Source organism: Salmo trutta, chromosome 31 (genome assembly GCF_901001165.1).
Source record: "Salmo trutta chromosome 31, fSalTru1.1, whole genome shotgun sequence".
NCBI classification, from domain to species: Eukaryota; Metazoa; Chordata; class Actinopteri; order Salmoniformes; family Salmonidae; genus Salmo; species Salmo trutta.
Genome location: NC_042987.1, coordinates 5,312,366 through 5,332,026, shown reverse-complemented (window position 1 = coordinate 5,332,026; position 19,661 = coordinate 5,312,366). Strand labels below are relative to the sequence as shown.

The 19,661-nt window shown below is 45.6% G+C and overlaps 1 protein-coding gene across 1 annotated transcript in view; it reads left to right on the top strand.

The window, feature by feature from the left end:
• The window catches only part of zbtb46 (zinc finger and BTB domain containing 46), a 105,517-nt gene that overhangs the window by 67,738 nt on the left and 18,118 nt on the right, over positions 1 to 19,661 (top strand). Inside the window, exon 4 of the mRNA XM_029724952.1 lies at positions 2,456 to 2,740. Coding sequence (XP_029580812.1) covers positions 2,456 to 2,740 — 285 coding nt within the window. The remainder of the gene's footprint in view (positions 1 to 2,455; positions 2,741 to 19,661) is intronic.

Here is a 19,661-nt window from a genome sequence, read left to right as displayed (position 1 = left end):
TAAAAAACATGCAAATTAAAAACAAAAAATGTTTCAAGTGAGAAGTAGGGATTGGTCTGAAGCCTACTCCACCCATGCTCTACCAAGGTTTCCAGCCACACAGCTTTGACCTATTACAGTAGCTACAGTGCATTCGAAAAGTATTCAGACCCCTTCCCTTTTTCCACATTTTGTTACATTACAGCCTTATTCTAAAATTGATTAAATAAATGAAATATCCTCATCAATCTACACACAATACTCCATAATGACAAAGTGAATACAGGTTTTAGAAATTTTTTCAAATGTATTAAATATAAAAACACAAATACCTTATTTACATACGTATTCAGACCCTTTCCTATGAGACTTGAAACTGAGCTCAGGTGCATCCTGTTTCCATTGATCACCCTTGAGATGTTTCTACAACTTGATTGGTTTCCACCTGTGGTAAATTCAAATGATTGGACATGATTTGGAAAGGCACACCTGTCTATATAAGGTCCCACAGTTGAAAGTGCATATCAGAGCAAAAACCAAGCCATGAGGTCGAATTAATTGTCCGTAGAGCTCCGAGACAGGATTGTGTCAAGGCACAGATCTGGGGAAGGATACCAAAACATTCTGCAGCATTAAAGGTCCCCAAGAACACAGTGGCCTCCAGAAGTTTGGAACCACCAATACTCTTCCTAGAGCTGGCCACTTGGCCAAACTGAGGAATCGGGAGAGAAGGGCCTTGGTCAGGAGGTGACCAAGAACCTGATAGTCACTCTGACAGAGCTCCAGAGTTCCTCTGTGGAGATGGGAGAACCTTCCAGAAGGACAACCATCTCTGCAGCAATCCGGCCTTTATGGTAGAGTGGCCAGATGGAAGCCACTTCTCAGTAAAAGGCACTTGACAGCCCACTTGGAGTTTGCCAAAAGTCACCTAAAGGACTCTCAGACCATGAGAAACAAGATTCTCTGTTCTGATGAAACCAAGATTGAACTCTTTGGCCTGAATGCCAAGTGTCACATCTGGAGGAAACCTGGCACTATCCCTACGGTGAAGCATGGGGTTGGCAGCATCGTGCTGTGGGAATGTTTTTCTGCGTCAGGGATTGGGAGACAAGTTAGGATCGAGGGAAAGATGAACGGAGCAAAGTACAGAAGGTTTGAATCCTAAGCAACCTACAGTAGCTACTGTTGTCGGTCAAAGCTGTGCTAGAAAACCTCAGTAGAGCTTCAGATCCCTACTTCTCACTTCAAATTAGTTATTTGTTTTTAATATATATTTACACACTATGAGGTTTGAATAATACTGTGAAATTGTGAAAATTATGATAATTCACTTTTCGAGTAAGAGCTATTTGAAAGACCACCTGAAATTTCAGCTTGTTTGGCTGGGTGTTTTTAGTTTGTTAATAGACCAATAACAAAGAGAGTTTGCCCTCCTGTCAGCCAATAACGGCTAGTTTTCATGTTACACATACCTCCCATTAAGATCCTCCAATTAGGCCTGTCTCACAGACCACTTCCAGACAGTCCTAGCAAAATTCCTGCTTGAGAAATCATTTTGCTTTCTCGCTCTGACTTCCTCTCCTTCTTTCTCTCTCTTTCCCTACTCCCTTACTCTGTCTTCTCTCTCTCTCTCTCAATTCTTATCTTTCTCAGTTGCTGTGCGTGTGTGTGTGTGTGTGTGTGTGTGTGTGTGTGTGTGTGTGTGTGTGTGTGTGTGTGTGTGTGTGTGTGTGTGTGTGTGTGTGTGTGTGTGTCAGCAGTGCTGTCAGTAGCTGTGTGTGACAGACATATAGATCTACAGAGGAGAGGCGTGTGTCTGCTGCTGACAGCTGTTCACAACACACTCTCTATGTTACTCTGTCACTGGGCTGTCACTGCAGTCTAAACAGGCCTTTAGTCTCTCTCTTTCTCTTTCTCTTGTTTCTCTTGTTCTCCATCTCCCTCTCTCTGTGTCTCTCGCGGTATCTCTCTCTTGTTTCTCTTGCCCTCCATCTCCCTCTCTCTGTGTCTCTCGCGGTATCTCTCTCTTGTGTGCTCCATCTCTCTCCTTTGGTCTTTCTCTTTCTCTTTCTCTTTCTCTCTCTCTCTCTCTCTCTCTCTCTCTGATTTATTTGTGTTGTGTGCTATGTCAACAGCGTCCGGTCCTTGTTGTAATTGGTAGAGTTAAAAGGAGAAGTTTTACAAGGAAAATCAAAAAAAGACAGAAATGTATGTTGTAAACAGCCAGGCAGCCCATCTGTCCCATTTGTCATGTACACATGGGAAGTTTAGAAAGAAAGGAATACCGATCGTCAGTATACTACTCTTTTTCTATGGGTAACTGCTTTTGTGTTTTCTTTTTGACATTGTGTCAATGGTTTGGTATCTTACATTGTTTATATTGTCATGTGTGAAGAGTAATTTGGTGCATTTCAACCTGGCTAATATCAATCAAACTCATTCAGCTAATTAATGATTCCTCTCTGTCTGTCTCCAGGTGCAGATGTGACAGAGCCCAACAGCTCAGACAGTCGCGGAGAACGTCTCGACTTTTTCCTCAAACAGGAAGAGTCTCTGGCAGCGAGCGAGGCCAACTTCCTGGGTGCAAGCGAATCAGATGAGGCCGGAGGTGGGACCGGGGGCAGGACTACCCCATTGGTAGCCAATCTGAGGGAAGCGTTGATGAGCAAAAACAGCCTGCTGTCGCTACGGGCTGAGATGCTGGGAGACGATAACCCTCTATTGTTTGAATACCTGCCCAAAGGAGGGCACTCCCTCTCACGTAAGTTACTGTTGTAGTACATGCCACTCTATAACTGCTGTTTGAGTGTCACACATTACCACTGATATAGAATCACCATTCTCTTGTTGGCTTTGGTGTGTATGTATGCTTGCGTATGTGCGTGTGTGCTGTGTGTGCGCGTGTTCCGTATGTAACAGGTCTGTGTGATGGTGCGAGAGAGGATTACTCAGTTGTGACTCAGTGAAAGAACATTGTGCTGGGATGGCTCCCGGGTGTGTGAGAAAATGTTTGCTGGATTTCTTTGCCGGAGTGTGTGTATGGTTTCGTACAACAGGGTTTAGTCATGTTCATCTGTGTGAATTTGTGAGTGAGTGAATGATGTAATGTGGATGGGTCCGTTGCAGGTGTGTGTGTATGAAGCTTTGAGGATGGCCTTCCCCTACCCTCCATCTTGTTCTAAATATATCATGATGCTAGTAATTGGTATGATAAAAGCTTTTAAATCATCAACTTATATTTTCCCCTCACTGCGCCTCTCTGTGAAGTTATTTATGACCATTGGAATATATCTCCCAGTGCATATTTGTGCGTGTGTGCGTGCGTGTGCGCGTGCGTGCGTGCATATGTGCGTGTGTGTGTGTTTTATTTCTCTTGGCTAGTAATTGTCTCCTTTGTGCTGAGTTGTTTCTGTCTTTGTTTGGGGGAGACAGAGAAAGGAGTCCAACTCTAAACCTCGTCATGCCCTTTTTGCTTCACTACAATAGTACTGGAGTGCTTTAACGCTTTGACTGAATGGACTCCCCCCCCCCCCCACACACACACACACACACACATACACACTGTTTAGTGTGCCAGAGAAAGATGTCTCTCTCTGTTGGTTTGCTTTAAGTGGAGAGACTGAGGTCCTGTCACAGACTGCCTCTTATCTGACAGGCTCTTACGGAAGGGCCTCTATCACACACACACACACACACACACACACACACACACACACACACACACACACACACACACACACACACACACACACACACACAAATCATTTAATGTAAGGGAAATAATAGTTCAGAATAGTTCTACAAAGAATCCTCAATCCCAGTCATGTGGACCCTTAACATACCTGAATATCCATTTCTATCAGCTCTCTCTATTCTTCCTTTGGCATCAGTATTACCCACACACATATACACTAACACAAACACACACACACAGTAGTGGAAGAAGTACCTATTGTCATACCTTAGTCAAAGTAAAGATACTGTAACTTAAAGCAGCAATCAGCAGTTAAAACAATAACAAAGAGTTCTGCCAGGTCTCTGACCTCCTCCCTATAGGCTGTCTCATCGTTGTCAGTGATCAGGCCTACCACTTAACTCTCTTGGTAGATAGTGTGGTCTACAGCTTATCATGAGGTATTCTACCTCAGGCGAGCAATACCTCGAGACTTCTTTAATATTAGACATTGCGCACAGCAGTTATTGACAAATAGACACACACCCCTGCCCCTCGTTTTACCAGATGTAGCTGCTCTGTCCTGCCGATGCATGGAGAAGCCAGCCAGCTCTATATTATCTGTGTCGTCATTCAGCCACATCTCAGTGAAACATAAGATATTACAGTATTTAATGTCCCGTTGGTAGGATAGTCTTAATCATAGATCGTCCAATTTGTTTTCCAATGATTGCACGTTGGCCAATAATACGGAGGGAAGTGGTGGTTTACCTACTCATCGGAAAATTCTTACAAGGCACCCCGGCCCCTCCTCCCCCCTTTCCTCATGCTGATGACGGGGATTTGGGCCTGGTCTCGGGAAGCAGTAGATCCTTCACGTCGGACTCATTAAAGAAAGAATCTCTGTCCTGTTCGAGGTGAGTAATCACTGTTCTGATGCCCAGAAGCTCTTTTCAGTCATAAGAGCCGGTAGCAGCAACATTATGTACAAAATGAGTTACAAACGCTGCGAAAAAACAAACAAAATAGCACAGTTGGTTATGAGCCCGTAAAACGGCAGCCATCCCCTCCGGTGCCATTACTTGTAGAGTGCAGTTGACCGCAGTTTGGCGTCGTAACCGACTTCAGCGGGCAAATGCTCACCTTCGATGGCCAATGGCACGCTGGAGAAGTGTGCTCTTCACGGATGAATCCCGGTTACAACTGTACTGGGCAGATGGCAGACAGCGTCCATAGCGTCGTGTGGGGAAGCGTTGTTGTGAACAGAGTGCCCCATGGTGGGGTTATGGTATGGACAGGCATGCGCTACGGACAATGAACACAATTCCATTTTATCGTGGTAATTTGAATGCACAGAAATACCGTGACGAGATCCTGAGGCCCATTGTCATGGCATTAATGCGCCACCATCACCTCATGCACGGCCCCATGTCGCAAGGATCGCAAGAAACACAATTCTTGGAAGATGAAAATGTCCCAGTTTTTCCATCAATGTGTACAACAGCATGTTCCAGTTCCCGCCAATATCCAGCAACTTCGCACAGCCATTGAGGAGGAGTGGGACAACATTCCACAAGCCACAATTAACAGCCTGATCAACTCTATGTGAAGGAGATGTGTCACGCTGCATGAGGCATGAAGCAAATGGTGGTCACACCAGATACTGACTGGTTTTCTGATCCACGACCCTACATTTTTTTAAGGTGTCTTTGACCAACAGATGCACATCTGTATTCTCAGTCATATGAAATCCATCGATTAGGGCCTAATGAATTTATTTGAATTGACTGATATGAACTGTAACTCAGTAAAATCTTTGAAATTGTTGCATGTTGTGTTTATATTTTTGTTCAGTGTATATCTTTTTTGGAATGTAGTGGAGTAAAAGTAAAATATGTAAAAAATATAAATAGTAAAGTACAGATACCCCAAAAAATGACTTATGTAGTATTTCAAAGTATTTTTACCTAGTTACTTTACACCACTGTACACACATGCACTCGTACCAGGCCCCTCTAATGCTACAATTCACTTCCAGGAAACCCTTCTAAACCCTTCTAGCTAATCCTTTGTGATGTACTGTATGGAGGGGAAACGGTGGATGTTTTCCGGGAATTTTCAGGGAATATTTAGACAGAGTTTGTTATGAAATACAAGTACTATCAGCATGTATTTACAACTACTTTGATTTGATTTGAAATGTATTTTCAAATACTATTACTTAACTCTTAGAAGGTGCACCCAATAAGGACAGTTCAAGGGGACCCCAAACAACACATTTCTGGAAAGAAATTACGTTTTATTATTTAAGGGTTTTTAAATGTATTTAAAATAAGTATTTGAAAACACTTTCAAATACCATTGGTAGAGTATTTGGTAGGCATTCCAATTCTTTGAAAGTACTCAAATACAGTTGAAGTCGGAAGTTTACATACACTTAGGTTGGAGTCATTAAAACTCGTTTTTTCAACCACTCCACAAATTTCTTGTTAAATAACTATAGTTTTGGCAAGTCGGTTAGGACATCTACATTGTGCATGACACAAGTAATTTTTCCAACAATTGTTTACAGATGGATTATTTCACTTATAATTCACCGTATCACAATTCCAGTGGGTCAGAAGTTTACATACACTAAGTTGACTGTGCCTTTAAACAGCTTGGAAAATTACAGAAATTGATGTCATTGCTTTGGAAGCTTCTGATAGGCTAATTGACATCATTTGAGTCAATTGGACCTTCATGCCTGAAGGTACCACGTTCATCTGTACAAATAATAGTGCACAAGTATAAACACCATGGGACCATGCAGCCGTCATACCGCTCAGGAAGGAGATGCATTCTGTCTCCTAGAGATGAACGTACTTTGGTGCGAAAAGTGCAAATCAATCCCAGAACAACAGCAAAGGATCTTGTGAAGATGCTGGAGGAAACGGGTACAAAAGTATTGATATCCACAGTAAAACGAGTCCTATATATATATATATATATATATATATATATATATATATATATATATATATATATATATATATATATATTGTTTTACATTGCACCTGGATATCTTTGGAAGTGTTCCCTTGATACACCTATATGTGTGAGTGATTTGTTTATTCAAGGATCCAACAATACATGCCCAATGTCTTATTCAGTTGTCAGATACACTCTTGTATACTGTTTATGTGGTTGTGATCAGGGTGGGTAACTCTGCCCATCCTTAATTTTCCTGACTAGACCTTCACTCCAGCCAGGGACGTTGCTAGGCCTATTTTAAGTTACAGTGTAGCAGACGTTGCAAGCTAGCGAACGGTAACGTTAATGGTGTCTTTTAAATTCAACATTAGTTATGATGATATCTAGTTAACGTTGTATTTAATGTAGTTTTGCTATCTGTGCCGGGCTATAAATGAGACAACTAGATATCATCTAACGTTGTATTTAATGTAGTTTTGCTATCTGTGACGGGCTATAAATGAGACAGATGACGTAACATCATGCACATATCTTTTCATACTCAATTGCTTTCATTCAGTAGGCCATTGCAAAACAATTATCAGTGGGTCATGTGTAGAAAAGGTGACATATTGTTGATCACAATGTTATTGTATTATCCTCAATTTCTCAACTGTAGGCTAGCTAATGACTAACGTTAGATGGATATACGGAAATTCTTCAAGAGAGGCAGTGCCAGCAGCTCTGCCGAAGACCAATCCGGTGAGAAATTAACGTTTTACCAGTTCAAACAAATAAATTAAAACTTAAACTGATTAATCACCTTTAAGCCTGTCAAAACACACCAGACAAGAATGAGGGAAAGAAGCTGGAAGCTGACGGAGCATGTCTGATGAAGGTTAGTGATTAAAAAAAAGCGAGTAGAGGTTTAAGCTTTCAGTCAAATTTGTAAAGGATATGTCTTACTTCTGTTAGGCATAAATAAATGATGTTCATGATATCTTAAAAGGTCATGCAGAAAGTGAGGCTTCTGTGCAAGGCAGAGATAAACATGCGAGCTGTATAAGTGAGAGAGATCAAGCATGCCCAGGGAAAGAGGGACAAGAAACAGATCGAGAGCAAGAGGAACAGAGAACATAACATCCAGAGAGAGAGGGACAACTAACAGATCCAGAGAAAGAGGGACAAGAAACAGATCCAGACAGAGAGAGGGACAACAAACAGATCCAGACAGGGAGGGACAACAAACAGATCCAGACAGGGATGGACAACAAACAGATCCAGAGAGAGAGGGACAACAAACAGATCCAGACAGGGAGGGAGAACAAACAGATCCAGACAGGGAGGGAGAACAAACAGATCCAGAAAGGGAAGGAGAACAAACAGATCCAGATAGGGAGGGAGAACAAACAGATCCAGAGAAAGAGGGACAAGAAACAGATCTAGAGAGAGAGGGACAAGAAACAGATCCAGAGAGAGAGGGACAACAAACAGATCCAGGGAGGGAAGGAGAACAAACAGATCCAGATAGGGAGGGAGAACAAACAGATCCAGAGAAAGAGGGACAAGAAACAGATCTAGAGAGAGAGGGACAAGAAACAGATCCAGAGAGAGAGGGACAACAAACAGATCCAGACAGGGAGGGACAACGAACAGATCCAGAGAGATAGGGAGAACAAACAGATCCAGAGAAAGAGGGACAAGAAACAGATCTAGAGAGAGAGGGAAAATAAACAGATCCAGAGAAAGAGGGACAAGAAACAGATCCAGAGAGAGAGGGAGAAGAAACAGGTCCAGAGAGGGAAGGACAACAAACAGATCCAGAGAAAGAGGGACAAGAAACAGATCCAGAGAAAGAGGGACAACAAACAGATCCAGACAGGGAGGGACAACAAACAGATCCAGAGAGAGAGGGACAAGTAACAGATCCAGAGAAAGAGGGACAAGAAACAGATCCAGAGAAAGAGGAACAACAAACAGATCCAGAGAGGGAGGGACAACAAACAGATCCAGACAGGGAGGGACAACAAACAGATCCAGAAAGGGAGGGAGAACAAACATATCCAGACAGGGAGGGACAACAAACAGATCCAGAGAGATAGGAACAACAAACAGATCCAGACAGGGAGGGACAACAAACAGATCCAGATAGAGAGGAACAACAAACAGATCCAGGGAGGGAGGGAGAACAAACAGATCCAGAGAGAGAGAGGGACAACAAACAGATCCAGACAGGGAGGGACAACAAACATATCCAGACAGGGAGGGACAACAAACAGATCCAGGGAGGGAGGGAGAACAAACAGATCCAGAGAGAGAGAGGGACAACAAACAGATCCAGACAGGGAGGGACAACAAACATATCCAGACAGGGAGGGACAACAAACAGGTCCAGACAGGGAGGGACAACAAACAGATCCAGACAGGGAGGACAACAAACAGATCCAGAAAGGGAGGGAGAACAAACATATCCAGACAGGGAGGGACAACAAACAGATCCAGAGAGATAGGAACAACAAACAGATCCAGACAGGGAGGGACAACAAACAGATCCAGATAGAGAGGAACAACAAACAGATCCAGACAGGGAGGGACAACAAACAGATCCAGACAGGGAGGACAACAAACAGATCCAGAAAGGGAGGGAGAACAAACATATCCAGACAGGGAGGGACAACAAACAGATCCAGAGAGATAGGAACAACAAACAGATCCAGACAGGGAGGGACAACAAACAGATCCAGACAGAGAGGGAGAAGAAACAGATCCAGAGAGAGAGGGACAACAAACAGATCCAGACAGGGAGGGACAACAAACAGATCCAGAGAAAGAGGGACAACAAACAGATCTAGAGAGAGAGGGAAAAGAAACAGATCCAGAGAAAGAGGGACAAGAAACAGATCCAGATAGGGAGGGACAACAAACAGATCCAGACAGAAAGGAACAACAAACAGATCCAGACAGGGAGGGACAACAAACAGATCCAGACAGTGAGGGACAACAAACAGATCCAGACAGGGATGGACAACAAACAGATCCAGAGAGATAGGGACAACAAACAGATCCAGACAGGGAGGGACAACAAACAGATCCAGACAGGGAGGGACAACAAACAGATCCAGACAGGGAGGGACAACGAACAGATCCAGAGAGATAGGGAGAACAAACAGATCCAGAGAAAGAGGGACAAGAAACATATCTAGAGAGAGATGGAAAAGAAAAAGATCCAGAGAAAGAAGGACAAGAAACAGATCCAGAGAGAGAGGGACAAGAAAAAGGTCCAGAGAGGGAGGGACAACAAACAGATCCAGAGAAAGAGGGACAAGAAACAGATCCAGAGAGAGAGGGACAACAAACAGATCCAGAGAAAGAGGGACAAGAAACAGATCCAGAGAGAGAGGGACAACAAACAGATCCAGACAGGCAGGGACAACAAACAGATCCAGACAGGGAGGGAGAACAAACAGATCCAGACAGGGAGGGAGAACAAACAGATCCAGAGAAAGAGGGACAAGAAACAGATCTAGAGAGAGAGGGACAAGAAACAGATCCAGAGAAAGAGGGACAACAAACAGATCCAGACAGGGAGGGACAACAAACAGATCCAGAAAGGGAGGGAGAACAAACAGATCCAGACAGGGAGGGAGAACAAACAGATCCAGAGAAAGAGGGACAAGAAACAGATCTAGAGAGAGAGGGACAAGAAACTGATCCAGAGAGAGAGGGACAACAAACAGATCCAGGGAGGGAGGGAGAACAAACAGGTCCAGATAGGGAGGGACAACAAACAGATCCAGACAGGGAGGGACAACAAACAGATCCAGACAGGAAGGGACAACAAACAGATCCAGACAGGGAGGGACAACAAACAGATCCAGACAGGGATGGACAACAAACAAATCCAGAGAGAGGGACAACAAACAGATCCAGACAGGGAGGGACAACAAAAAGATCCAGACAGGGAGGGACAACAAACAGATCCAGACAGGGAGGGACAACGAACAGATCCAGAGAGATAGGGAGAACAAACAAATCCAGAGAAAGAGGGACAAGAAACAGATCTAGAGAGAGTGGGAAAATAAACAGATCCAGAGAAAGAGGGACAAGAAACAGATCCAGAGAGAGAGGGACAAGAAACAGGTCCAGAGAGGGAAGGACAACAAACAGATCCAGAGAAAGAGGGACAAGAAACAGATCCAGAGAAAGAGGGACAACAAACAGATCCAGACAGGGAGGGACAACAAACAGATCCAGAGAGAGAGGGACAAGTAACAGATCCAGAGAAAGAGGGACAAGAAACAGATCCAGAGAAAGAGGAACAACAAACAGATCCAGAGAGGGAGGGACAACAAACAGATCCAGACAGGGAGGGACAACAAACAGATCCAGACAGGCAGGGAGAACAAACATATCCAGAGAGAGAGGGACAAGAAACAGATCTAGAGAGAGAGGGAAAAGAAACAGATCCAGAGAAAGAGGGACAAGAAACAGATCCAGAGAGAGAGGGACAACAAACAGATCCAGGGAGGGAGGGAGAACAAACAGGTCCAGATAGGGAGGGACAACAAACAGATCCAGAGAGAGAGGAACAACAAACAGGTCCAGATAGGGAGGGACAACAAACAGATCCAGATAGAGAGGAACAACAAACAGATCCAGACAGGGAGGGACAACAAACAGATCCAGACAGGGAGGGACAACAATCAGATCCAGACATGGATGGACAACAAACAGATCCAGAGAGAGAGGGAGAACAAACAGATCCAGAGAAAGAGGGACAAGAAACAGATCTAGAGAGAGAGGGAAAAGAAAAAGATCCAGAGAAAGAAGGACAAGAAACAGATCCAGAGAGAGAGGGACAAGAAACAGGTCCAGAGAGGGAGGGACAACAAACAGATCCAGAGAAAGAGGGAAAAGAAACATATCCAGAGAGAGAGGGACAACAAACAGATCCAGAGAGAGAGGGAGAACAAACACATCCAGACAGGGAGGGACAACAAACAGATCCAGACAGGGAGGGACAACAAACAGATCCAGACAGGGAGGGACAACAAACAGATCCAGACAGGGAGGGACAACAAACAGATCCAGAGAAAGAGGGACAAGAAACAGATCTAGAGAGAGAGGGAAAATAAACAGATCCAGAGAAAGAGGGACAAGAAACAGATCCAGAGAGAGGGACAACAAACAGATCCAGAGAGAGAGGGAGAACAAACACATCCAGACAGGGAGGGACAACAAACAGATCCAGACAGGGAGGGACAACAAACAGATCCAGACAGGGAGGGACAACAAACAGATCCAGAAAGGGAGGGAGAACAAACATATCCAGACAGGGAGGGACAACAAACAGATACAGACAGGGAGGGACAACAAACAGATCCAGAGAGATAGGAACAACAAACAGATCCAGACAGGGAGGGACAACAAACAGATCCAGAGAGAGAGGGAGAACAACCACATCCAGACAGGGAGGGACAACAAACAGATCCAAACAGGGAGGGAGAACAAAAAGATCCAGAGAAAGAGGGACAAGAAACAGATCTAGAGAGAGAGGGAAAAGAAACAGATCCAGAGAAAGAGGGACAAGAAACAGATCCAAAGAGAGAGTGACAAGAAACAGGTCCAGAGAGAGAGAGGGAAATGAAACAGATCCAGAGAAAGAGGGACAACAAACAGATCCAGAGAGAGAGGGACAACAAACAGATCCAGGGAGGGAGGGAGAACAAACAGGTCCAGATAGGGAGGGACAACAAACAGATCCAGAGAGAGAGGGACAACAAACAGATCCAGACAGGGAGGGACAACAAACAGATCCAGACAGGGAGGGACAACAAACAGATCCAGACAGGGAGGGACAACAAACAGATCCAGACAGTGATGGACAACAAACAAATCCAGAGAGAGAGGGACAACAAACAGATCCAGACAGGGAGGGACAACAAACAGATCCAGACAGGGAGGGACAACAAACAGATCCAGACAGGGAGGGACAACGAACAGATCCAGAGAGATAGGGAGAACAAACAGATCCAGAGAAAGAGGGACAAGAAACAGATCCAGAGAGTAAGGGACAAGAAACAGGTCCAAAGAGGGAAGGACAACAAACAGATCCAGAGAAAGAGGGACAAGAAACAGATCCAGAGAAAGAGGGACAACAATCAGATCCAGACAGGGAGGGACAACAAACAGATCCAGAGAGAGAGGGACAAGTAACAGATCCAGAGAAAGAGGGACAAGAAACAGAACCAGAGAAAGAGGGACAACAAACAGATCCAGAGAGGGAGGGACAACAAACAGATCCAGGCAGGGAGGGACAACAAACAGATCCAGACAGGGAGGGAAAACAAACAGGTCCAGATAGGGAGGGACAACAATCAGATCCAGACAGAGAGGAACAACAAACAGATCCAGAGAGAGAGGGACAACAAACAGATCCAGGGAGGGAGGGAGAACAAACAGGTCCAGATAGGGAGGGACAACAAACAGATCCAGAGAGAGAGGGACAAAAAACAGATCCAGACAGGGAGGGACAACAAACAGATCCAGACAGGGAAGGACAACAAACAGATCCAGACAGGGAGGGACAACGAACAGATCCAGAGAGATAGGGAGAACAAACAGATCCAGAGAAAGACGGACAAGAAACAGATCTAGAGAGAGATGGAAAAGAAAAAGATCCAGAGAAAGAAGGACAAGAAACAGATCCAGAGAGAGAGGGACAAGAAACAGGTCCAGAGAGGGAGGGACAACAAACAGATCCAGAGAAAGAGGGACAAGAAACAGATTCAGAGAGATAGGGACAACAAACAGATCCAGAGAGAGAGGGAGAACAAACACATCCAGACAGGGAGGGACAACAAACAGATCCAGACAGGGAGGGATAACAAACAGATCCAGACAGGGAGGGACAACAAACAGATCCAGACAGGGAGGGACAACAAACAGATCCAGAGAAAGAGGGACAAGAAACAGATCTAGAGAGAGAGGGAAAATAAACAGATCCAGAGAAAGAGGGACAAGAAACAGATCCAGAGAGAGAGGGACAACAAACAGATCCAGAGAAAGAGGGACAAGAAACAGATCCAGAGAGAGAGGGACAACAAACAGATCCAGACAGGCAGGGACAACAAACAGATCCAGACAGGGATGGAGAACACACAGATCCAGACAGGGAGGGAGAACAAACAGATCCAGAGAAAGAGGGACAAGAAACAGATCTAGAGAGAGAGGGACAAGAAACAGATCCAGAGAAAGAGGGACAACAAACAGATCCAGACAGGGAGGGACAACAAACAGATCCAGAAAGGGAGGGAGAACAAACAGATCCAGACAGGGAGGGAGAACAAACAGATCCAGAGAAAGAGGGACAAGAAACAGATCTAGAGAGAGAGGGACAAGAAACAGATCCAGAGAGAGAGGGACAACAAACAGATCCAGGGAGGGAGGGAGAACAAACAGGTCCAGATAGGGAGGGACAACAAACAGATCCAGAGAGAGAGGGACAACAAACAGATCCAGACAGGGAGGGACAACAAACAGATCCAGACAGGGAGGGACAACAAACAGATCCAGACAGGGATGGACAACAAACAAATCCAGAGAGAGAGGGACAACAAACAGATCCAGACAGGGAGGGACAACAAACAGATCCAGACAGGGAGGGACAACAAACAGATCCAGACAGGGAGGGACAACGAACAGATCCAGAGAGATAGGGAGAACAAACAGATCCAGAGAAAGAGGGACAAGAAACAGATCTAGAGAGAGATGGAAAAGAAAAAGATCCAGAGAAAGAAGGACAAGAAACAGATCCAGAGAGAGAGGGACAAGAAACAGGTCCAGAGAGGGAGGGACAACAAACAGATCCAGAGAAAGAGGGACAAGAAACAGATTCAGAGAGATAGGGACAACAAACAGATCCAGAGAGAGAGGGAGAACAAACACATCCAGACAGGGAGGGACAACAAACAGATCCAGACAGGGAGGGACAACAAACAGATCCAGACAGGGAGGGACAACAAACAGATCCAGACAGGGAGGGACAACAAACAGATCCAGAGAAAGAGGGACAAGAAACAGATCCAGAGAAAGAGGGACAAGAAACAGATCCAGAGAGAGACGGACAACAAACAGAACCAGACAGGCAGGGACAACAAACAGATCCAGACAGGGAGGGAGAACACACAGATCCAGAGACAGGGAGGGAGAACAAACAGATCCAGAGAAAGAGGGACAAGAAACAGATCTAGAGAGAGAGGGACAAGAAACAGATCCAGAGAAAGAGGGACAACAAACAGATCCAGACAGGGAGGGACAACAAACAGATCCAGAAAGGGAGGGAGAACAAACAGATCCAGACAGGGAGGGAGAACAAACAGATCCAGAGAAAGAGGGACAAGAAACAGATCTAGAGAGAGAGGGACAAGAAACAGATCCAGAGAGAGAGGGACAACAAACAGATCCAGGGAGGGAGGGAGAACAAACAGGTCCAGATAGGGAGGGACAACAAACAGATCCAGAGAGAGAGGGACAACAAACAGATCCAGACAGGGAGGGACAACAAACAGATCCAGACAGGGAGGGACAACAAACAGATCCAGACAGGGAGGGACAACAAACAGATCCAGACAGGGATGGACAACAAACAAATCCAGAGAGAGAGGGACAACAAACAGATCCAGACAGGGAGGGACAACAAACAGATCCAGACAGGGAGGGACAACAAACAGATCCAGACAGGGAGGGACAATGAACAGATCCAGAGAGATAGGGAGAACAAACAGATCCAGAGAAAGAGGGACAAGAAACAGATCTAGAGAGAGAGGGAATATAAACAGATCCAGAGAAAGAGGGACAAGAAACAGATCCAGAGAAAGAGGGACAACAAACAGATCCAGACAGGGAGGCACAATAAACAGATCCAGAGAGAGAGGGACAAGTAACAGATCCAGAGAAAGAGGGACAACAAACAGATCCAGGGAGGGAGGGAGAACAAACAGGTCCAGATAGGGAGGGACAACAAACAGATCCAGAGAGAGAGGGACAACAAACAGATCCACACAGGGAGGGACAACAAACAGATCCAGACAGGGAGGGACAACAAACAGATCCAGACAGGGAGGGACAACAAACAGATCCAGACAGGGATGGACAACAAACAAATCCAGAGAGAGAGGGACAACAAACAGATCCAGACAGGGAGGGACAACAAACAGATCCAGACAGGGAGGGACAACAAACAGATCCAGACAGGGAGGGACAACGAACAGATCCAGAGAGATAGGGAGAACAAACAGATCCAGAGAAAGAGGGACAAGAAACAGATCTAGAGAGAGATGGAAAAGAAAAAGATCCAGAGAAAGAAGGACAAGAAACAGATCCAGAGAGAGAGGGACAAGAAACAGGTCCAGAGAGGGAGGGACAACAAACAGATCCAGAGAAAGAGGGACAAGAAACAGATTCAGAGAGATAGGGACAACAAACAGATCCAGAGAGAGAGGGAGAACAAACACATCCAGACAGGGAGGGACAACAAACAGATCCAGACAGGGAGGGACAACAAACAGATCCAGACAGGGAGGGACAACAAACAGATCCAGACAGGGAGGGACAACAAACAGATCCAGAGAAAGAGGGACAAGAAACAGATCCAGAGAAAGAGGGACAAGAAACAGATCCAGAGAGAGACGGACAACAAACAGATCCAGACAGGCAGGGACAACAAACAGATCCAGACAGGGAGGGAGAACACACAGATCCAGAGACAGGGAGGGAGAACAAACAGATCCAGAGAAAGAGGGACAAGAAACAGATCTAGAGAGAGAGGGACAAGAAACAGATCCAGAGAAAGAGGGACAACAAACAGATCCAGACAGGGAGGGACAACAAACAGATCCAGAAAGGGAGGGAGAACAAACAGATCCAGACAGGGAGGGAGAACAAACAGATCCAGAGAAAGAGGGACAAGAAACAGATCTAGAGAGAGAGGGACAAGAAACAGATCCAGAGAGAGAGGGACAACAAACAGATCCAGGGAGGGAGGGAGAACAAACAGGTCCAGATAGGGAGGGACAACAAACAGATCCAGAGAGAGAGGGACAACAAACAGATCCAGACAGGGAGGGACAACAAACAGATCCAGACAGGGAGGGACAACAAACAGATCCAGACAGGGAGGGACAACAAACAAATCCAGAGAGAGAGGGACAACAAACAGATCCAGACAGGGAGGGACAACAAACAGATCCAGACAGGGAGGGACAACAAACAGATCCAGACAGGGAGGGACAATGAACAGATCCAGAGAGATAGGGAGAACAAACAGATCCAGAGAAAGAGGGACAAGAAACAGATCTAGAGAGAGAGGGAAAATAAACAGATCCAGAGAAAGAGGGACAAGAAACAGATCCAGAGAGAGAGGGACAAGAAACAGGTCCAGAGAGGGAAGGACAACAAACAGATCCAGAGAAAGAGGGACAACAAACAGATCCAGAGAAAGAGGGACAACAAACAGATCCAGACAGGGAGGGACAATAAACAGATCCAGAGAGAGAGGGACAAGTAACAGATCCAGAGAAAGAGGGACAAGAAACAGATCCAGAGAAAGAGGAACAACAAACAGATCCAGAGAGGGAGGGACAACAAACAGATCCAGACAGGGAGGGACAACAAACAGATCCAGACAGGCAGGGAGAAAAAACATATCCAGAGAGAGAGGGACAAGAAACAGATCTAGAGAGAGAGGGAAAAGAAACAGATCCAGAGAAAGAGGGACAAGAAACAGAACCAGAGAGAGAGAGGGACAACAAACAGATCCAGACAGGGAGGGACAACAAACAGATCCAGACAGGGAGGGACAACAAACAGGTCCAGATAGGGAGGGACAACAAACAGATCCAGACAGAGAGGAACAACAAACAGATCCAGACAGGGAGGGACAACAAACAGATCCAGACAGGGAGGGACAACAAACAGATGCAGACAGGGATGGACAACAAACAGATCCAGAGAGAGGGACAACAAACAGATCCAGACAGGGAGGGACAACAAACAGATCCAGACAGGGAGGGACAACAAACAGATCCAGACAGGGAGGGACAACGAACAGATCCAGAGAGATAGGGAGAACAAACAGATCCAGAGAAAGAGGGACAAGAAACAGATCTAGAGAGAGAGGGAAAAGAAAAAGATCCAGAGAAAGAAGGACAAGAAACAGATCCAGAGAGAGAGGGACAACAAACAGATCCAGAGAGAGAGGGAGAACAAACACATCCAGACAGGGAGGGACAACAAACAGATCCAGACAGGGAGGGACAACAAACAGATCCAGACATGGAGGGACAACAAACAGATCCAGAAAGGGAGGGAGAACAAACATATCCAGACAGGGAGGGACAACAAACAGATACAGACAGGGAGGGACAACAAACAGATCCAGAGAGATAGGAACAACAAACAGATCCAGACAGGGAGGGACAACAAACAGATCCAGACAGAGAGGGAGAAGAAACAGATCCAGAGAGAGAGGGACAACAAACAGATCCAGGGAGGGAGGGAGAACAAACAGATCCAGAGAGAGAGAGGGACAACAAACAGATCCAGACAGGGAGGGACAACAAACAGATCCAGACAGGGAGGGACAACAAACAGGTCCAGATAGTGAGGGACAACAAACAGATCCAGACAGAGAGGAACAACAAACAGATCCAGACAGGGAGGGACAACGAACAGATCCAGAGAGAGAGGGACAACAAACAGATCCAGACAGGGAGGGACAACAAACAGATCCAGACAGGGAGGGACAACAAACAGATCCAGACAGGGAGGGACAACGAACAGATCCAGAGAGATAGGGAGAACAAACAGATCCAGAGAAAGAGGGACAAGAAACAGATCTAGAGAGAGAGGGAAAAGAAAAAGATCCAGAGAAAGAAGGACAAGAAACAGATCCAGAGAGAGAGGGACAAGAAACAGGTCCAGAGAGGGAGGGACAACAAACAGATCCAGAGAAAGAGGGACAAGAAACAGATCCAGAGAGAGAGGGACAACAAACAGATCCAGAGAGAGAGGGAGAACAAACACATCCAGACAGGGAGGGACAACAAGCAGATCCAGAGAAAGAGGGACAACAAACAGATCTAGAGAGAGAGGGAAAATAAACAGATCCAGAGAAAGAGGGACAAGAAACAGATCCAGAGAGAGAGGGACAACAAACAGATCCAGAGAGAGAGGGAGAACAAACACATCCAGACAGGGAGGGACAACAAACAGATCCAGACAGGGAGGGACAACAAACAGATCCAGACATGGAGGGACAACAAACAGATCCAGAAAGGGAGGGAGAACAAACATATCCAGACAGGGAGGGACAACAAACAGATACAGACAGGGAGGGACAACAAACAGATCCAGAGAGATAGGAACAACAAACAGATCCAGACAGGGAGGGACAACAAACAGATCCAGACAGAGAGGGAGAAGAAACAGATCCAGAGAGAGAGGGACAACAAACAGATCCAGGGAGGGAGGGAGAACAAACAGATCCAGAGAGAGAGAGGGACAACAAACAGATCCAGACAGGGAGGGACAACAAACAGATCCAGACAGGGAGGGACAACAAACAGATCCAGAGAGAGAGGGACAACAAACAGATCCAGAAAGGGATGGACAACAAACAGATCCAGAGAGAGAGGGAGAACAACCACATCCAGACAGGGAGGGACAACAAACAGATCCAAACAGGGAGGGAGAACAAACAGATCCAGAGAAAGAGGGACAAGAAACAGATCTAGAGAGAGAGGGAAAAGAAACAGATCCAGAGAAAGAGGGACAAGAAACAGATCCAAAGAGAGAGTGACAAGAAACAGGTCCAGAGAGAGAGAGGGAAAAGAAACAGATCCAGAGAAAGAGGGACAAGAAACAGATCCAGAGAGAGAGGGACAACAAACAGATCCAGGGAGGGAGGGAGAACAAACAGGTCCAGATAGGGAGGGACAACAAACAGATCCAGAGAGAGACAATGATCCAGAACCGGGAGGACAACAAACAGATCCAG